The sequence below is a fragment of the Triturus cristatus genome, chromosome 11, assembly GCF_964204655.1.
Source record: "Triturus cristatus chromosome 11, aTriCri1.1, whole genome shotgun sequence".
Lineage (NCBI taxonomy): Eukaryota > Metazoa > Chordata > Amphibia > Caudata > Salamandridae > Triturus > Triturus cristatus.
Genome location: NC_140594.1, coordinates 431535793 through 431556537, shown reverse-complemented (window position 1 = coordinate 431556537; position 20745 = coordinate 431535793). Strand labels below are relative to the sequence as shown.

Sequence of the window (20745 nt, the reverse complement as noted above, 5' to 3'; positions counted from 1 at the left end):
CTGGCGAGGTTGTCATGAAGGATAGTGGAGTTGGGGTCGCTGGGGTTGTCAAGGTGGAAGTTCAGGTCTCCAATGAGTATGTAGTTTGTTGAGGCTATGTCGTGGGGTGCGATGAAGTCAGTGATGTGGTGGCGAAGGGTGTTCGGGAGACTAGGGTTCCTGGGAGTGTGGCTTTGGGAGTGGTCTGGATGTGCTGGTGTTCAGCGGAGGGAAAGGCTTCGCTGGAGGTGGTGAGGCAGAGGGTGCTCTTGTGGGCGATGGAGAGACCCCCTCCTGGGTCGTTGGGGCGGTCTTTCCTCTGGATCTTGTATCCGTCTGGGATGGCCGGTGGAAGGAGATACTACTGTTCAGGTAGGTGGGGCCTAAGTTGTGGAGTACCTTCAATGTGTGTGTGAGGAGTGCCTGAATTGAGCACATTTGTGTATTGAACGCCTGTGCATATCCCTGAGGTGTGGTGTAATTGGCTGTTTGTGTGAAGGGTTGAGGAGGAGTCTGACTGCCCAGTTCTGAATGGTCTGAGTGGCATAGGTAGAGTGACATACAATGGTGTGGAGTGGCAGAGTAGAGCAGTGTAGAGTGGCGTGGCATAAAGTGCCATGCAGTGGCTTACAGTAGTATTCCTGGACGATACTTGCGCTCAAGTACAGCACACGTATTCGGTGTTAGCAAGGTCCGGAAGGTAAAACAAGGTGGTCAACCTTTTCAGTTAAAGCTGCTCAAACCAGGAATAACCTCCCACCATCATTATGCTCGATTAAGGAATTGATGCATTTCCCGAAAACCTTGAAGATCTGGCTGTTCCCCTAATAAGGGCTTCCATGTTTTGAGAATAAATAATATGGTTTGCGGCACTGCTTTACTCATTAGCGCCAGGATACTAGTTTTGGTGACAGTCATGCTGCATAAATGATATAAATAAATAGTTCAGTTGGGGATGTAAGTAACTAAAGTGTCAATAGAGGCAGCAGATGGGGGAGAGCCTACCACACTCCCTCTTCCCTTATACCTCTCACCTTCTCTCTCCCTCACCAGTTAGTGTACGGCACTTTTGGAAAGAAGGCATGCCAAACACTACTGTGCATTCTCCAAGAGTATCTGATAATGCACTGTTAGACTGCACAGATGATTTAATGCACTCATATTGAAAGTAGTATATGGTATCCTCATTGCTAATCCACAGAAGACAGATACTATGAAAGACTGGAAATCATAGGAAAACAGCATTCTATCAAATGAGCGGCCTATTTCATAAAAAAATGGATGACCTGTTCTTTAAAGTCCCTCAAGTAAATGAGACTAACAGATATACCTTTTTTTTTTTAGTGTTTTGCTCTTGGAGCGGGGGTACAGTACAGTACAAAAGACCATTTGTACGCATAGCATCCTTTTAGTACTGTTATTTCTAGCTTGACGGCATTGTAATGTCATGATTGTGTTCAATTGCTGTTGCTGCAGAAGCATAGCACTATTGATCTGAAGCTGTACTGCCTGCTTCCTTCTGCATGCTGATCCCACATATACTATCTCTGAAAGGTTATTACATTATTAAAACATTTTTTTTGTTTTTTTTAAATGAGCAGGAGGCAGAACGCATGGACAGAAATAAAATATTAGCACAAATGAATGGCTGCAGGTACCATGCGTGGAGATGTTGAATAGAAATGCTTGAATATATGGACTGCAGGGTGAGAAGAAGATATCACTGATGATTAGTTCAATTAGTTCGGGCTCCTTGCTGGAACTCTACTATACAAAATGGCTGAAATAGCCATGTCATGAATTTAGTCTTCTACTTCAACTGGATGTTAACCTGTCCCTCCCTCCAGGAGTGATAGTTCCAAAACGAACGCATAAGCCAGTTTTGTTCTACAACTAGTAGATTGGACCAGACATGTAGTGATTTCCCTTCTGGGCCCACTTTGGTTCTCCCTTAGTTTTGTTTATTAGATGTTAGGGTGCCTTTTCTTGTATAGCCACACAACACTTGTTTTTGTGACATTATTTTAGAAATACGCTGTACATGTTTAGCTATTCAGGGACTCTTCATGGGATTCAGTCTGCACATTTCATACAAGGTCGTCTAGAATACATAACATTGTGTACTGTTTTCTTCTCGTTCAGCAACAGCTGCTAATGTTCTAGACATAATACGGTAGCACAGCTGCGGCATTTCAACACAGTGATTCTTATCATATAAAACTGTGTCTCAGAGAGGAGAATTCCGGCAGAGAGACGGGTCCTGGAACAAAGGCTGCAGCCGTGCATAAACTGAGTTTATATCTATGATGAGGACTGCCTAACTACACATACCAGGTATGGAGTCCGTCGCCAGTCCCAGAAGTTACCAATATATCCCTGTGCTCACATAGTGAAGGAACGGCCTAAACAGATAAGCATCATTTGCCATGGTGGGGTTGTTTATTGTATACACTCTGCTAGTAATGCTGATTACATTGCTTAATTGCATTTGCCTACTTATTGCAGCATGTTTGCTTCACAATAGACTATGATGGTTTCAATAAATATATTGTAAACTTTCTTCGGGTCTTTCTTTTGTTTGCTAGGGGCATGCGTGAGTGAGAAACAAAAGTAGATGGTCTGTTTCTATGGTTCTGTTGCAGATTAGAGGGTCATGTTCTAGGTTGCCAAAAATCACCTGTCACTCTGGGAAGACAATGAGTTCAGGTGAGGCACTGTAAGCTAGCCAGTATTTGGGCCGACAGGTATTGATGTTTTAGAGAGACTCAGTTCCTACATTCTGATGTTCTGTCATCCCACGGCACAGTTCTGCTTTACCAGCAGAATCCCTGCGACATATCTAGAAGGCACTGCGCACGCTCAAACTACAAAACCATGGGACAGCAGAATTTGCTCACTGTACAACAAGGCGAGATGAAGTAAAAGAACAGCAATAATTTCAAATCACTATTAAATGAAAAATCATGGCCTCAGTGACAAAGTATGAACTTCCTATTTTGCAGTAAAGTAGAAGAAGAAGTATCCTCGAACAGTAGTCTGGTTCTGGGAACTGTAAAAAGACCAAGGGATGACGATCACTTATAATAAAGAGCACAATACTTCAAAAAACTTGGCTAAATGAACAGCTGTCAAACAACAGAACACTGAAAATGTAATACAAAAGGCCCTGAAGGGACATACTAGACACCATGGTGCAAGCCCAAAGTAAGTCAAACAGTTGCCTTCAGGGCGAAATATAGCCTCTGGATTGACTATCTAGACACATTCAATAAAAATATTCCTGCAATCCATATGGGATCAAAACACTGCATTTTACTAATATAGCATGTTACATCGCATGCTATTACATCGCGTTCTATTACAATGCGGTCGTTACAACGACCGCATTGCTAGAACGCGATACCTTTTCATCGCAAGTCATTCGATCAACTTGCAGTAGGGGGCGCGCTGGACTTGGGAATAGTATAATTTACTATTCCAACTCCAGCCTGTGCAACAGTAGGGAAGGTGTTGGAAAAGTAAATTATACTATTCCTTAGGTTAGAGCGCCCCCTACAGCAAGTCGACCTAATGACTTGCGATGTAAAGGCATTGCGTTCTAACAATGTGGTTGTTGTAACGACCGCATTGTAAAAGGAACGCGATGTAATGGCAGCGTTGTAAACGCGGTTTTCCGTATTTTACATTACTATGCAGGTGTCAAATGTGAGAAGGGGCCAGGCTCTTCCAGAACTTAAGGGTGAAAAAACAGAGCCGGCACCTGGCTGCCCTGTGGGGCAAGAGAACAATACTAAGAGAAACCCACTTTACGTAGAGGCGACACAGGGGACGGCAGTCAGCCAGACTGAGGCCAAAACATAACTCAAAGGTCCAGATCGAACGAAGGCCTCTGAGAATGCTCATCTGTTTTTATCTGAGTTTTATTTTAAACCACTGTTGAATCCAGTAACAACTACTAACATGCAATTGCAGAAATATTTTGCCACTGTACCCAGGTCATCACTCACCCAGAGCATATTCTGGATGTATTCTGAAAGCATATAAAATAAAAACTCCAAGGTGTGAATAAAGCAACACAAGGGAAGTGGGCACAAGAAAATTGCACTAAGTCAGACTAAGACAAAATCCTTGAGTTGTGATCAGGTCAGGGATCAGGTCAGGGATCAGGTCAGGGATCAGGTCAGGGATCAGGTCAGATCAGGGATAATATAATAAGGGGCACAACCTACACCCGGCAGAAAGAAATGGGGAAATCATCCCAGGAGTCATGCACTGGATTCCTACCATTTGCAGTCATGAAAGAAGAATGGAATACTCCACAATGTCCACTAGACTACCGCAACGCTCTATACGCCGGAATTAATAGAATCCTTCTACACAAACTCCAAACCATCCAGAACGCTGCAGCCAGACTCGTCCTCAGAACAGCACACCACGAACACATGACCCAACACCTACGAGACCTCCACTGGCTCCCCGTCGAGAAGAGGGTCACCTACAAGCTCCTCACCCACACCTATAAATCCCTCAACAACATCGGACCCAAACACCTCAACAAGAGAGTCTTCTTCCACATACTCAGGAGGAACCTCCACTCTGCTGACCTCGCCCTGGCAGAGGTCCTGCGCATCCGCAGGAACAGAGCAGGCCGGAGAGCCTATTCCTACATCGCAGCAAAGACCTGGAACGAGCTCCCTGTGAACATCAGACGCTCCCCAACCCTGCACATGTTCAGGAAGGACCTCAAGACCTGGCTCTTTGACTGATTCGGAGCTGCCACCCACCCAGCGCCTTGAGACCCTCACGGGTGAGTAGCGCACTTCATAAACCCCCCGATTGATTGATTGAACTTTGTAAGGTGGAAAGTATCAGGGCTGCAACCATGCCAATTTCCATAGGGCAATGAAGGTAATCCAGAATGGTCACAAGGACAGATGTAACCTTAGTGTATTAGAAGGTACACCTTGTATTTAATCTGTGATCAACACAAGGCTTTCTGCAAAATGATAAATCGAGCCCCTCTTACTAAAAAGAAAAAAATACATAGTACAAGCTTAAACAAATAACAACAACAAAAAATGCATTACCAGTTGCTGGATAACTCGCTCTACAACAGTGGTAAAACTGATCTCGTCATTTTCCCGGTTGTCATACATGTACTTGGCCAGCTTCGCAATTGTTTCAGTGTCGGTTTCGGACTCAAATTCATACCCATGGCTTTCCTAGGGTAGAAAAAGAGAAGAAAAGTAAAACGGTTTAAAAAGGAAGGTTATATTTGTTTATATATATATATATATATTATATATATATCACAAGAAGAGAAAAAGCAGATGAAAGCTCAAATTTCAGTACCATAAAAACGAATTCTAACATATATACATTTTCCACCTAGAAAGCCACATATCAAGTTGTCCTTAAAATACACATGCCACTGAGTAAGGTTTTACCTCTTTGTTAGCCTAGTACAAGTTTTCTAGAGAGCAGACACTTCCAATGCACAGGTCTATCTTTAATTTGCATGCACAGGCCAAGTTCAATCCAGTGCCACCTACATCACCGTCCATATGCAGGACCCTAATGTTTCATTTAAATTTGCACCGAAATACCGAGGGTTTACACATGCTTTAGCTGAACGGCTTTTATGGAATGGAGAGGCTTGTTGCTTTATTCAATCATTTTTTCTATCAGGAGACAAATGACCGGGACAAACTGTCTAATGGGTGATAAGCCTACTGAGAAATATGAAGATTCCTCAACAAGCAGAGTCCCTTAAAGACTGTTAGAACTAGAGAGAACAGTCAGTCACATGAAACAGTTCTCCATTCAATATGACCAGCACTTCTGGTAGTTAGACCTATGCCATCCAGATTAATCAACCATTTTAACCATCGCAAACACCAAATCAGTAGTTTGCAATCACAGTAAATGTTATTTTTGTGCTATTTAAAAATGTCATTTTAGGTGTCAGTGAAGTTCTACTGATTCCTAAAATATGATTGGCAATGGATACCAATTTGATATTAGGAAGGGGCGTGATGTGCGTGTTCCTCCCATACAGAATCAGTAAACAATGTATCAATGGTCAGGAACCATAATTCCGATTACAAACCATTGAAAAGTTACCGACCATTAACGTGGAATGGGAACCCATTTGCAAAAACTTAGGAAGGCAGGCTGTGCCTCTAAGCTAGTCCCCTGGAACAAATCCTAAACTGGACATCCCCTTAAAATCTGGTTGACCATATCAAGGCGTACATCACTGGTGCAAACGACTCTGCCCACCCAAACAGTCCATGGTGTCCAAAACAGCACACAGTCATACTTTACCACAACCCAGCAATCATGTATTGTTTGAGCCAGCGAGGCCCTGAGGTATTCCAGGACAGTCAACAAGATTTCACTGGTCATATCCCATAAAGATTGCAGTGTGCCTTCTGGGCCTCTATAGCCTTCATTGACCTCAAAGAACAATGTATTTTCAAACACATCAATATATTTCAACTATCTGGAGGATGGTCAGAAGGGCACTGGGGTGAATTTATTAATTGACACTTGTACCACCAACTTTAAGGGGTAGGGAGCTTCGTAAGAAGAATCATGATAAACGGGGGCCAGACTATGTCACCTGATAGCTGGTAGACGGACCAGAGGGCCCGAGCACAGCTTGCACCAAGTGGCCATATCGGTGTCTGTAAGAGCCGTGCTCAAAGGAAATAGTGGCTCAAAAGAAGTTGGGCCTGGCTGAATGATATCAGTTAACAAGCTTGCCTTGTTTTCAACAGTGGGCAACTGTGAATCAAGCACTTCTGTGGCCCTTCGAACAACTAGTGCAATAAAGGCATTTTCTTCCTCTGGTAACCAAGGCTGTTAGTCTAGTTCAATCACAGGAGATGTATCCAGCCCACTGGCATTTTGTATGTCCAGGTAGAGCCCATCATCAGTCTACTGAGGGGGCAGTAAGTGGTCTATCTCCTCGTCATGGTCGGTGTCAGTGAGGAATATTTTGCATTCCATGAAAAGCAGGAGAGTGGGATCCAAATAAGTCCTCCAGTCTCTGATAGTACGGATATTGAGGCAGAGGTCAATTATAAGAGTCTGTTATGCCTTAATTATCTTCTAGCGCAACATAAGTCTGGTGCGAGCAGTCAACTCATGGTCAGATACTTGAGTGAGGATAGGATCCAGGCCGTGCCAGCAGAGTCCGCATCGGCGACAGCACGGAATGGACTGGTATGGAGCTTGGGACTAGAGAGGGAAAACGAACTGGCACCAAACAGGCACGATTCCCTCCGGGTCAGCTAGCACGGAGGGCGAGTCTGCTGATGAATTTGATCTAGCGCCATTCAGTAGGTCCCAAAGGCAGGCCAGAGTAGCCAGAAGTGTCTCAAAAAGCTGCAGTACGGCTTTTTTGAAGGCTACAATTTGGTGCGGGGGGGGAAAACAACATGCTGCGGAATTCAGGTAATGTCAGGACTAGATTGGATTCTGAAGACGTCTGTGGGGTAACACCTTTAGATTGGTGGTGCTGCATCTTCTCGTCTAATTTACAGTAGCAGGATGGGGTCAAGTCCAGATTGCCCTTCTTCCGTTAATTGTGCTGTGACTACCCAAAGACTTCATGTGTGTCCTTGACCAACTTGTGCTACCTGAATTCCTGGCACAATTGGATTCTTGTTTGCAGGCAAGACAAAGTCCCTGTAACATTCTGAAAGTTGTCAGAAATTCAACAAAGTTGAGAGCAGGGCTCCAGATCCAGGTCAAAGGGCTCTGAAAGTTAGAAAGGCACGGATGTCAGCATGCAGGGTAAACGTTTCCATCCAGCTCCACGTTATCACTTCTGGGGTGGTACGAAGTAAATGAAGAGCCTCATGGCACTACCTATCACTGTGTCGGATAACTGGACCTGGCAGATTTCCTCTACAGTTTGAAGGCTAGTGGTATTGTTAAAGTGAGGAATCTGCAGTTCGATTTATCAATCAGAAACAAAAAGTTAATTGCACAAGCTACCTGAAATGGAGCAAAACAAGTTTCCCAAATGTTACTACTTTCAATATAACTTTCTAATGCTCCTACTCTCTCATTGCTCTTTTGTCTTAGGCAGCATACAAGATGGCATGTGCTCTGAAAGAATGGCAGTATTGTTGAATTGAAGAGATTTCTCCAACAATCTTCTATTCCTCCATCCACCACATACTCATTTAGAAGTCTGGAGTGTCCTCTGATTTATCCTAGGGTTTTATTACCATGAAATGCTGCAAGTCTTGCAAATTAGACTGGAACTATGCAGACTGTTAGACACAGACACAGATTAGGATGACCAAGGTTTGGCACATTACAGTCACAGTATAATAATCCCTAGGCTAGCTCGGATCATCTCATTCAGGATGTTTTACAGTCTATTACCTTATCTTACTGAGGTCTGGTTACAATAGTCTACAGCAATGTTTCTTACTTCACTCTGTATAACTCATGAACATGGACATATCTTCTGCTGAATTAAACTTTCAGGGCAAACAGCAAAGTTAGTAACCCAAAAGACATTTACAACAAAGTAAAGTTAAAATGTAATGTTAAGATTAGATGCCAATAGTGTGTGGCTTACCAGAAATTTCTTTAAATCCTTGTAGTTTGTGATGATCCCATTGTGAATAACAATAAATTCTAGAAAATAAACAGATCTGTTTTACTCACTGGAAGGAATAAACGTTTAGAAACAAGGTAACTGTTAAATGCTCAAGAAGTATTAGAGGCAGTAAGTAACTTCTAAACTGAATGAAAGCCGCATAATGTCATTAAGAACAGTTTTCTTTAGTCGCCAATTATAAAAGGTGCATATCAGATATTAGTGGTGACATTTGTTTCCACACATGCTTTCCTCATGAAAATACAATTCATACAGTTTATGCTTCGGAAAGCAAGATGCAAGTTTGAGAGAATTGTCATCAACCTCTACAGTGCTCAAATTTGTTTCCATATGACCCATTACGTCATCTACAGCAACACATCTCCTCGGCTGCATCCTCATTGTAAAGCAACAGATCAGCTGTCAAAGTTTTTCCCCACAATACAAAAAGGTTTGATAAACAAATAGTTAAATAGGAATACAAGGATTGTTGATATAGCACCTAATAGTTGTTTTAAGTGGGCAGATAAAGGGAATGAAGTGCAATGTGGACAGCAATTGCTAAGAATGGCACAAAACAGGTGAAGCCAGCAAGTGAACATTAGAACATTGGTCCTCTGGATCCATAGTCAACAGCTTGACCACTACATTACACGTCCTCTGTAGAGCTCATAAAAACGAAGGTATGCTTCAAGCAGAAATGCAATGAAGAAACAGTGGGAATAGCCTTTACCGATCCTCCGTGAAGCCCTTGACAACTGATCTGGAGTGTAAAGAAATCTTTTTGTGAATTGTTTAACCACACACTTATGAACAAGCACAATAAGAAAGGCAGGACTGCCCAAGACAACCCGAAAAAGGAACTGGTCGTAGAAAATGAGTTAATGACTCTTGGGCAGATCTGTTTGAAACCCTCTTGTAGCAAGTATATACAGGATTGGTTGACAAAGTAATCAGAGGTGCTTTTTGGGCCACCTGCTCCAAGGGCACTAACTCTGGTAACTTCACTGGCTAAGAACACAGGACAGATGGGTATTCGCCTCAGGTTCCAAAGTACTTGGGGAAGACTCCGAAGGTCAGGGAAGCATGAACATTCTAAAAGGACCTCACCAGCTAACCCTCAACCCCTCGCTCTCCCTTTTAAATCCCTCTTTGCTAGCTCCGACTTGGGCTAGATAGAAAAACATTTTTGTATGGGACGACGGCAGGTGATTGAAGCCAGGCAAAATCTTTAACAAGGGCCACATAAAACCCTTCCAGCAAATTAAGAAGTTAGGGGGGTAGGAATACTACCATTACACACAACTAAACATTGGGTTATACATAGAGAGTACAAGTGTTAGCTACCAGGGACCTAACCCCTTTTGAGAAACTCATCTAATCCACTGACATAACAACATTTTGTATCTGACCCGAAACAAAAAATCCCAAAATGTGAAGCTTCCAGAGGCACAGGAAATGAATGGAGCAATATCACCCATGCAGGAAGACTGAGGGATTGTTGTGTGCCTCCTACATACAAGTGTGATGGGGTTAGCGAGAGGTAAGTCAATTTAATGGTACTATATAGTCAATGTAATTATACTGTATATAGAGGTTGGCTGAGGAGGTCCCAAGGTTGAGCAGGTAGCTGCTCTTAGAGGCAAAGCAAGTGGTTGTGACCAAGAGGGGCACATTATCACCTTACCCTGATTGATTAGATTGGTAAAGTACCACAAAACTATGGCGAACAAAATGGAACAGCCAGCAAAAGATGTGGAAGGCAAAAGTTGAGACATAAAATGGTGTTTTACAGCACTCCTGCTCACAGGACACCAGATCAATGACATGCTGATGCACTCAGAGAGTGCTGCAGACTGTACTACAGTACCCCTGAAAGATGACTCAAAGGGTTTACATCTCCTCCTGAAAGAGAGAAGATATCTGGGTGGTGGGGGATATTTAGGGGTCTAAGATAGAGGGAGGGCAGGGAATAGATTTTGTTTAACAGAGTATGTAGTCCTTCAAAAACTAATAATAGTATTGATATGTAAAGTCATCTAGTAAGGTAATGAAAACCACAAATAGTACGTCCAGGCTGTAGATAGGGCAATTGCTGCAAACTGGAGTATCTTGATCCACTACACAATCTTGAAAATGAGAGGGAATAATGTGAAAACATACAAGTCTAAAACACTGGCCCATACCAGTTCATTCTTCAAACCATATAGGATTCATTCTTCAGCAGATATCAAACAGAAATATGTAAGCCATCTCTAACATGCAAAATAGGTCCATAAATAAATGTGTAACAATACCAACTCAAATGCTATGTTCTACGCAAAGAGATCTCATACACCTACCTACTCTTATACAGGAGCTTCCTATCACTCACCTCTCTCTTTCCCTATATCTTAAGGCACCCCTTACCATTGTTCTTATCAGAGCGTTGAGGGTGGCAATTGACTGGATTTGGTTCACCATGGGTGGCCCAGCGTGTGTGTGCAATTCCCAAGTGCACATCAAACTCAATATCCATATCCAAATCTTTTTGCTCTATAAATAAATAAAAACATCAATAACTATCAAAACATCAATAAATAAAACAACATTGTTTGCAGAGAACTAAAATGATTTCCAAAGCCTCCCTGAGTTGGGCTGAAATGGAAGAAAAATAAATGAACCAAAGAGCAATAATCTTGGCACTGTGGACACTCCCTACAGCGAGAAAATACACAGAACTCCTGGTACAAAGTTGCTCATATCAAGAGTGAGAGGCAGAGCAGAGAGAAGGAAACTGTACTTACTTGTATCACTAGTTCTCTGTCACAGGTATTCTTTCTAATCATACCTTCTCCCATGCACATTAAGGATCACTGAAACACTTTTTATATATTTCAAATAAAAACAAATGCATGCATAAAATAAATGGGCCTATAAGAGCCAACATTTTTGTTAGAAGCTAGAAGTTTTTTTTTTAGTTTTTTTTAAAATAGTTCTAAAGAGTTAAGTTAGTCAGTCATCCGGTACATCTTCAAAAGGGACTAGAAAGAAACTGAAGTTAAACATCAGAATCTGTCAACATTCCCATCAACAACTACAGGACTAACAAGGCAGTCAGTTTTGAAAGGGTCTCGAAACCCCCAACGATCTGACTATACTTTTCGAATATGGGCAAGCAGAGTGTGTGGTTTATGGATTTAGAGAAAACGCATTTGACAGAAAACCAGGATTACTGCTAAGTAACACTTCCCCTACCCTGTCATGGGAATCTCTCGGATTCCCATAAACAGTATAACATAGAACACAGTAACAAAGGTAAAAAAAAAACTGTCTCGGAAGTGGGATTCAAAAGCGTTGAAGGGAAGGGAGTATTAAAATGAAGCAACTAATTTAAGAAGGGAGGCCTGAACCACTAAAGTACCTGTTCATCAGTCAGAACTAACTAATACAATTGTGATTACTAAAAGTATTAATCAAATTCTACAGAGCTGCTATGTAAATGTCTGGAATGGAGATGTTCCTCAGAGCAGCAATGGCTGCTTTCTTTCTGTTACAATGAGCCTTACCAGCCAAGGGAATATTCGCCTTACGATAGCACATGACAATGTAAAATACTATCCATCAACCTATATTCCACTTTGTGGAAGCAGTATCTCTGTAAACCACACCCTGATAATTTCTAAGACTCAAAAAGGTATCCAGGTGGCCATTGTTAGATTTGAGGAGTTTTGTCAGGACCACGACCTTATAGTTAATGTGGAGAAAACCAAATTTATGATTTTACATAAACATAAGATCATAAATGGTAGAGTAGCCATGAATGAAGTCACTTTAGAGCAGACTCATGTTTTTACATATTTGAGCATTACTCTAGGTAGAAAACTCAATTGGAAACCGCACATTGACCAATTGGTCCTCAAACACACCCAATTGTCTGGTGCCCTTTTAAAGGAACAGCGTCTTTCCCATACTAAGCCTGTAGCTCCAGTCCTAAAAATGTACAACTCCAAAATTAGTGCCTCAGTTTTATACGGGGCAGAATTATGGGGATTTGACAATCTAGCCCCTTTGGCGATAGCCCAAAATAAATTCCTGAGGGGCATGACTGGTCTTCCACAATCAACTCCTTTGCTGCCCCTCTATTTAGATATGGGTTGTCATCTTATTGAGGATACGGCACGATATAGACCAGCGACTTACTGGAGAAGGCTCTGGGTTACACCAGAATTGTCCCCATATGCTCAGGTCCTTCTTGAAGTCAGGGAGGCAGACCGTATGCGTAAAATCCCCTGGCTGAGACAGGTTAAAGTCATATTGAGCGAGATGGGGATGAGAGGACTGTGGGAAAACCCCGTTGATAATGCCCCTTCCCTCAAAGAAGGAATTCAAGGCGATGTATTGGAGTATGGTCAAAATGAAGCGCTTTTCCTCCTTAACAAGGCCGTCACTAACAGGGAAGTTCTTAGAGCTTAAACATGATATAGAGTATGAAGGGTACTGGGATTTTATTACTGTTTTTAATGATAGGAAACTTTATCACCAGCTAAGAGTGGGTTCACTCCCAATCAATTCATTTGTTAGTAAATGGCGTGCCACGATACACAGCAAATGCCTCTTTTGTCCAACTCAGAACGAATCTCTAGTACATATTTTATTCATTTGCCCCGTTTATAAACTTCCTAGACACAAGTGGCTAAAACCTATTTGTTTGTCTTTGGGCATTTGCTCTGGCAACGAAGCATTCAGGATCTTAAAAACAGAAACTGATGAACCTATAGTGATTGCAGTTGCCAAGTTTCTAAGTTGGATGTGGACTATACGAGCTAAAAAGATGAGGTCATTTTAATTTGTTTTAAGTGTACCGACCTGGTCAATTTTACTAACAAGCTGAATCTACTGTTATATATTTTTGCGGTACAACCATCAGAAGTTTTTATTCATTTTAAAATATCTATTTATCATATATCTAAGCACTTTATCATTGTGGATCTATTCTCCTTGTGACCATTATTTTAATGTATAACTATGTAACTTCTTACGAAAATGAACTGGATAATTATGTTTTAAATGTCAACGTCTTTTATGATTTTCAATTGCTTTTGTCTCATCTAAGCAATACCCCAGAGCTCCTTTCACCTGTAATATATGAACAGATCTTTCTTTAAAAAAGAGGTTCTATTAAGATGCTCTATTAGTTTGAAGACATTATTTAGCTCATACTGAGATTGCCTTCTAAATGCAGAAAAAGCTTTTTGAGAGACTTTCTAGAATGTTTTATAACTGGGATAGTGAAAAAGAATATAACAAAGACTGCCTTTTCCTTAAAGCATAGATGGCAGCCAAATGTATTTTTATAGATAAAAATACATTTGGCAACACCATCTCGTCTTGGCATGTTCCAAAGTTCACTCGTTTTTGAAGGCGCCAAATGGATAACCTCTTCCACTTGAAGATATAAGATAGAAGAGTGGAAGTACTCTCTTTTTGGTGACTCCTAGTCATCTAGAGATTCAGGTGCCAGTACTGCAGGTGCTCAGGGACTAGACAGACAAGCTTGGATGGCAGGGAGGGGTGGATAATCCTGCCCGACACCTTGGAGAGGTCTGGCCTGTACAGAGCCTCCTGTGAGGTTGTAATATCAGATGATGAAGCAAGTTTGGAGACCACAACTGTGTCATCCACTACAGAGCAATTTGTTATTAATCTTGGATTGTTTCGGCTTATCAATGACCTCGGGAAGCAGGTGGTGGGAGGAAAAGCCAAGGTAATCATTCCTACTCAGTCTACCAATAGGTTATTCTCTATGGACGGAGGATATGGCAATATGGATGTGTAGTAGCAATATTTCACCGTTTTTAGGTGGAGAACAAGTCGATGCATGTTGAGTTGCCCAAGCTTGGGATATATCGGACAGAATGTTGCCAGTTAGCATACAGTCATACTCTATGGGGTAGCTGCTGAGATCAGGCCAATTTAATTCCTGGACAACTTCACAGTGCACCAACATCAGAACGATGTTTGGTTCCAGAGACCAGTACCAGAATGCCTGTTCCCATTGACAGTACTCTGGAGAAGGAAGTCATTTATCCAATTCTTTATTCGCAAGTAAGACCGTTTGTACTACAAAGGAGCACTTTCCCCAGGTTTGTGTCCAGTACGACCCTCAGATATTGCATAGTTTGAACAGATTCCAGTATGGAGTTGGAAGAGTTAATCTGCAAGTCAAAGTACAAAAGTAGGTCCAGGGTTTCCTGAAGGCTTTGTCAAAGTTTTACTGTCAATCTGTCTTTGACTAATTGGTTGTCAAGATGCAGCTAATTTAATATGTTCTTCCATCTCAGGGCAACAGCTCTCGCTGCCATGAATGTGGTGAATATCTGTGAGACTGAAAGGAAGACCCTTGTACTGAGAGCTCCCTGGAAGAAACCTCATGAACCTCCTGCGATCTCTGCTATCAGAATATCAAAGTATGCACCTTTTAAGCCTATGGACACCATTCAGTTTTCTTGCTGAAAATGTGATGAATTTCCCCTTTCACCCCCATTTTTGGTGTATTTTGCAGTTAAAATGGGAAGATTTTCCAGGCTTGGACTTATTTTCCCGACCAGGAAGTAGCTGTTCTCCTTGAGTTTGGTCATACAATCGAGAGCACTTTTGAAGGAGGAAATGTACTTGGTGTGCCAGTCTGTTTGTGAAAACATGTCTGCAAACCTTTCCTGGAATGTTGGCTGAAGAACTGAATCATTTTTTTACTATGGACAATATCTAGTACCCAATTGTCTTTTTATAACCTATGCTCAGACCCATACCCGTGTGGTCCCCCTATCATACGCAGGCGATTTGATAAAAATTGTTCCAAGGCACACAGAGCCCTACATAAGGCATTGAAGAGTCAAAGGGACAGAAACATGATAATTAGCTGTAGAAAAGAGTATGAAGCCCAGATCCTCAGGGGAGGGGAAGAGATCAAGGGGGGAGGAATGGCAGGATTTGTTTCTAGCACTAAAATAACAGAATAGTTTTAAATTCTGGAATATCGTCAATCGCTCAACCCTCAATAATTCAGATAACGCCTTAGTCTCTCGCCACATCCCTGAGAGGCCTGGATCAATCATTTTTAATATATAACATATGTCATGAGATTGGCCCTGCTGAAACTTCATCTCTAACAGGTGTATCCCCTTTATCTGTGGGCCAAAAGGAAGTACAAAATTCCATTGTGGCCCTTTCTAGTAACAAGGCCCCAGGCCCAGATGGGATTCTAGGTCCCGACCAGAGGCGAGGATACGCTTGTCTCTTCCTCCTGAACATCGGTATTCAGGTCTTTGAAACGTAAATGATGTCCTGAACCTCTTTTTATCATGGAAGAGTAACAGATACCTCTCTAGGAAAGAATTGTCTGGTGAGTTGGCAATTCTACTATGCCTTATATCCTGCAGACAAGTGTCAGATGTCAGAGCACTTGACGTTGCAGATAGGGGTTTCAACCCAGATGGGGTTTCATTCCATGTCTCTAGAAGAAATAAATGTCACTCAAAGTTGATCTCCCATCACATTTTTGATGAGCATCCCAAACTGTGCATGGTGAAATGTATTAAGGCTTATGAGGATATGACCTCTGAGTTCTGTCCCTCCCGCCCCATCCACCAGGTGAGCGACAACTCCTAATTTCAATCCGCAAACCTTTTCATGTGGCATCTTCCCGCACAAGTGTGAGATGGGTCATGCAGGAGGCCGGTACAGATACATCTGTGTTAGAGGTGCATGACCTCAAAAGTCTTTGCACTGGGGGCGCGGCAGGAAGACATACTTAATGCGGCAGATTGTCTTCTCATCATTCCACATTTAAGCATTTTTATTTCAAACCCATCACTGACTAGGCAACACTGGGGGTCAATAAGTTTTGAACTTGCAAAACAGTAGCCTTCGGTCTTGACATAGAAGGAGAATTTTCCTAAACATTGTAACAGAAAGTTTCAATTCTGTGAAGGACTCTGAGGCAAGGATGATCCCTCCCTAAGGCCTGAGAGTCAAGTCCCATGCCTTTTACACAAGGACAATGAGATTAGGAGTAAGTAAATAATGTATAACTACGGATCCTTATTGTGTTTTAGTAATTAGTAACTGATATCCGGTTTTATAATTAGCTCCTATAAAGTTTGCCATGGTCAAAACTGATGTGCTTAATGATATGTTGATTGGCACACAATTATTGGGACAGTTCTGAGTTACTGTTGTCCTTTTCCCTAGGGACTGAAGCATCCAAAACAAGAATAACCAGTGGAATGGAGATCAGAGTCACAAGAAGAAAGAGGGAGCCCAAGAATAAAGAAAGGACTACTATAGGACATGCACTGTTTCGGTTGGCTGTTTATTTGTTTTTGTCTTTCCGAATGTCTCATGGGAAGGGTAGTTCAGCTATATTTTACATAGCTGCTGTATTGGAAAAAAGTGAAGGAGGGACACATAATCCTCGCATATGAGTCATTAATAGATTATTATTTTTTTAAATATTTTTATTGACATTTTCTGACATAATCAAAACATTATATGCATTACACATCATGAGAGCCAAGCCATTGACAAGTATATGGTCATTTGACATATGTTGTACCATTTCGATGACAATGTTTTAATATTGAGCCCCGCCATGCGTTCCAGTACCTATAATCAAATCGTATAATATCATACATTCCTCTCCAATGGTCCCCTTGATCGCTTATATCTGATTCTGATTCGCACACATTCCCGCGGTATTCATTCCACCCTCCCCATATCAGAGACCATTTTTGGGGGCACCCTCTATGAATGTAGACTGTCTTTTCAACAATCATTGCCTTATCCATAGCTTCAATCCACTGGGGAAGGGTAGGAGTCTGTCGGGATCTACATTGCTGAGCTATATTCCACTTCGCCAACATCATACCCATTGTTACCCAAGTTTGCGCTGTGCGGTTCAGGTCCGTAGGCTCCCACACATTAAGGAGGCATCTCCTTGGTTCTGGGAGAATCGTTACTTTGGTAACCTGCGAGAGGGTGCGCATGACTGCCTTCCAGTAACGGACAATTGCGGGACATAGCCAGAGGGTGTGGAAGAGAGTCCCCTCTTCTTCACATTGTCTGAGACAGAGCGGGGAGTCTGTCCGATGTAATTTATGTAAGAGTGTTCGGGTGTAATAAGTACGGTGTAGGATTTTGATTTGTATCAACTGTAGTTTTGATGATATCGCTACGGTCTTCGGGGATGAGAGCGCGTCCTGCCAGTCTGTGTCGTCTAGTTCTCCTATCTCCGATACCCACTTGGACTTGAGGGCTTTTAGGGGGTCCGGCTGGTTATTGATTATTTTACGATATGTTTGAGATATGGCTTTTTTGTTTAGATACTCTGTGAGAAGTCTATCCTCTAGCGGTGACGCTTCCGCTAGCTGTGTGCCTGGTGGGATTGCGGCCATGAGAGCGTGTCTAATCTGTAGGTATCGATATTTTTCAGTAGTCGCTAGCCCATATTCAGCCTGCAAGTGAGCGAACGTGACTACTTCTTTTTTCTTCCACAGATCCCCGACTCACGAGATCCCTATCAAGTCCCAATGGCGAAACCCGTTAGTGTTAAGTAGCATACCAAGTAGTTTTGTGTCCCATAGTGGCGTCGCCTGTGTAATCTTTTCTTCCCATCCTAACGCACGTTGAACCTCAAACCAGATTTTTACCGTATGGGCCGTTGGGCCCGTAAGATTATGCCTTCTAACCTTGTTGTAAAGTGCACCCATAATTCCAACAGTGTCTAGCAAGTGTCTATCCATGCGATAGGCCGGGTCGTCGCCGGGAACATGCAGCCACTGGTTCACCACCGTGAGATGCAAGGCCCAGTAGTACGTCTTGATATTGGGGAGAGCAATACCCCCATCGTACCAGCTTCGAGTTAATTTATGGAGCGCTATTCTCGGCGCTTTCCCATCCCACAGCAGACTGGTCACTTCTGTGTTTATTGCCGTGAACTACGCTGGGGACACCGGGAAGGGTGTGTTCTGCAGTGCATATAGGAACCTGGGGAGCGCCATCATTTTAAAAAGAGCCGCCCTTCCCAGTAGCGTTACAACAAACAAATGATGGACGGAATGCTGACAATGCAGACATTCTCCCCCAGTCAAGAGATCTGGGTTAAATCCATCGTTCTTTTGCCCACTACGCCACCCCAGTTCAGACATGGCCATATCCAAATCAGTCTTGACCCTGTGCCTCATGGGAACAGTCCAGCCCGAACTGATTTGCATATGGCTGGGTTCAAACTGAAATGGCATGGTGAGCAAAAAAACGATGGATTTAGGCCCAGATCTCTGTACTGGGGTGAATGTATGACATTGTTCTGCATTCTGTCCATCAATTGTTATTTTTGCAGTTGTCACCCAGAGTGGGAAGGGTATGCTCAGACGCGAGTCCCTTGCTCTCCATGCCACTGGAATCAGGCTATCCTGGCTGATGAGGGCTGAAAGCCCGAAACCGGTCCTAGGATGCTAGTTTCCAGTCCAGGGAGGACCTGGCTTGGCAGTTCGGGCTGGACTGTTCCCATGGGGCACAGGGTCAAGACTGATTTGCATATGGCTGGGTTCAAACTGGAATGGCATGGTGAGCAAAAAAACGATGGATTTAGGCCCAGATCTCTGTACTGGGGTGAATGTATGACATTGTTCTGCATTCTGTCCATCAATTGTTATTTTTGCATTTGTCACCCCGAGTGGGAAGGGTATGCTCAGACGTGAGTCCCTTGCTCTCCATGCCACTGGAATCAGGCTATCCTGGCTGATGAGGGCTGAAAGCCCGAAACCGGTCCTAGGATGCTTGTTTCCAGTCCAGGGAGGACCTGGCTTGGCAGTTCGGGCTGGACTGTTCCCATGGGGCACAGGGTCAAGACTGTTTTGCATATGGCTGGGTTCAAACTGGAATGGCATGGTGAGCAAAAAAACGATGGATTTAGGCCCAGATCTCTGTACTGGGGTGAATGTATGACATTGTTCTGCATTCTGTCCATCAATTGTTATTTTTGCCCTTCCCAGTAGCGTCAGCGGTAAGGAACGCCAGTACTTGACATCTCTGCGGAACCGTATTAGGGGCTGTGTAAGATTTTCAGCAATGAATTCCGATCTGTCGAGTGTTATGTACATCCCTAGGTATTTGAATCCCTTTTCCGCTATCTGTATTATACATCCTCTCGGGAGCCGCGGTGGGGAGCCCCGCAGCACATAGAGGTGTGACTTTGCCCAGTTAATAGTGTAACCAGAAACCCACCCACACGACGTACAGATGTCTAGGAGACTATTAATTGAGCACGCTGGGGATGCCAGGTACAGTAATATGTCATCCGCATATAGGGAGATGCGATCCTCCCATCCCATTGCCCATTTCAGGCCACGGATCACCGGGTCCTGCTGTATCCAGGCCGCCAATGGTTCCAGAACCAGCGCGAACAGAAGTGGCGAGAGGGGGCAGCCCTGTCTTCTTCCCTTCCCCAATGGGAAGTCTGTTGATATATGGCCATTTACTGCCACCCGCGCCAGCGGTCGTGTGTACAATAGATGGATCCAGGCACAGATCTTGGGCCCAAATTCCAGGTGCCGCAAAACTGCAAACAGGAAGGGCCATTCTACCAAGTCAAACGCCATTCTGGCATCAAGAGACAGAACAATGGCATCCTCCTCTATAGTGGACTGGCGTGCGATGACCCTGTGGAGCAGTTGCAGATTAAGGGTGGTATTGCGATTAGGCACAAACCCAGACTGATCCTGGTGTACCACTGTAGCTAGGTGCACCTGAAGTCTCGTCGCCAATACTTTAGCCAAGATCTTGGCTTCGGCATTAATCAAGGAAATCGGTCTGTAGGAAGTGCATTCGTGTGGCGGTTTATTGGTTTGTGAATAGCCACTATTGTGGCCAAGCTCGGATCTCTGGGGAGGATACCCTTCTCTAGGGTATCGTTGTAAATATGCAGAAGTGAGGCACAAGCTGCGTTGCTGCTTTTTTATAGAATTCCACCGGGATCCCGTTCGGTCCCAGTGCCTTCCCGGTTTGGAGTGCGGTTATCGCGAACGTTAACTCTTCAGGCTCCAAGTCTTTCTCGAGGGCCTCAACTGCAGATGGGGCCAGTACGGGCATTTTTAGGTCTTTGA

General features: G+C 43.2%; 1 protein-coding gene across 2 annotated transcripts in view; it reads right to left on the bottom strand.

Annotated features, from left to right (window-relative positions):
- The window catches only part of LOC146784382 (glutamine--fructose-6-phosphate aminotransferase [isomerizing] 1), a 188614-nt gene that overhangs the window by 124127 nt on the left and 43742 nt on the right, over positions 1 to 20745 (bottom strand). For both annotated transcript variants that reach the window (XM_085636301.1, XM_085636302.1), the window contains exons 4-6: positions 11012 to 11137; positions 8582 to 8640; positions 5067 to 5201 (exon numbers count right to left, since the gene is read on the bottom strand). In XM_085636301.1, the coding sequence (XP_085492427.1) occupies positions 5067 to 5201; positions 8582 to 8640; positions 11012 to 11137 (320 nt within the window). The remainder of the gene's footprint in view (positions 1 to 5066; positions 5202 to 8581; positions 8641 to 11011; positions 11138 to 20745) is intronic.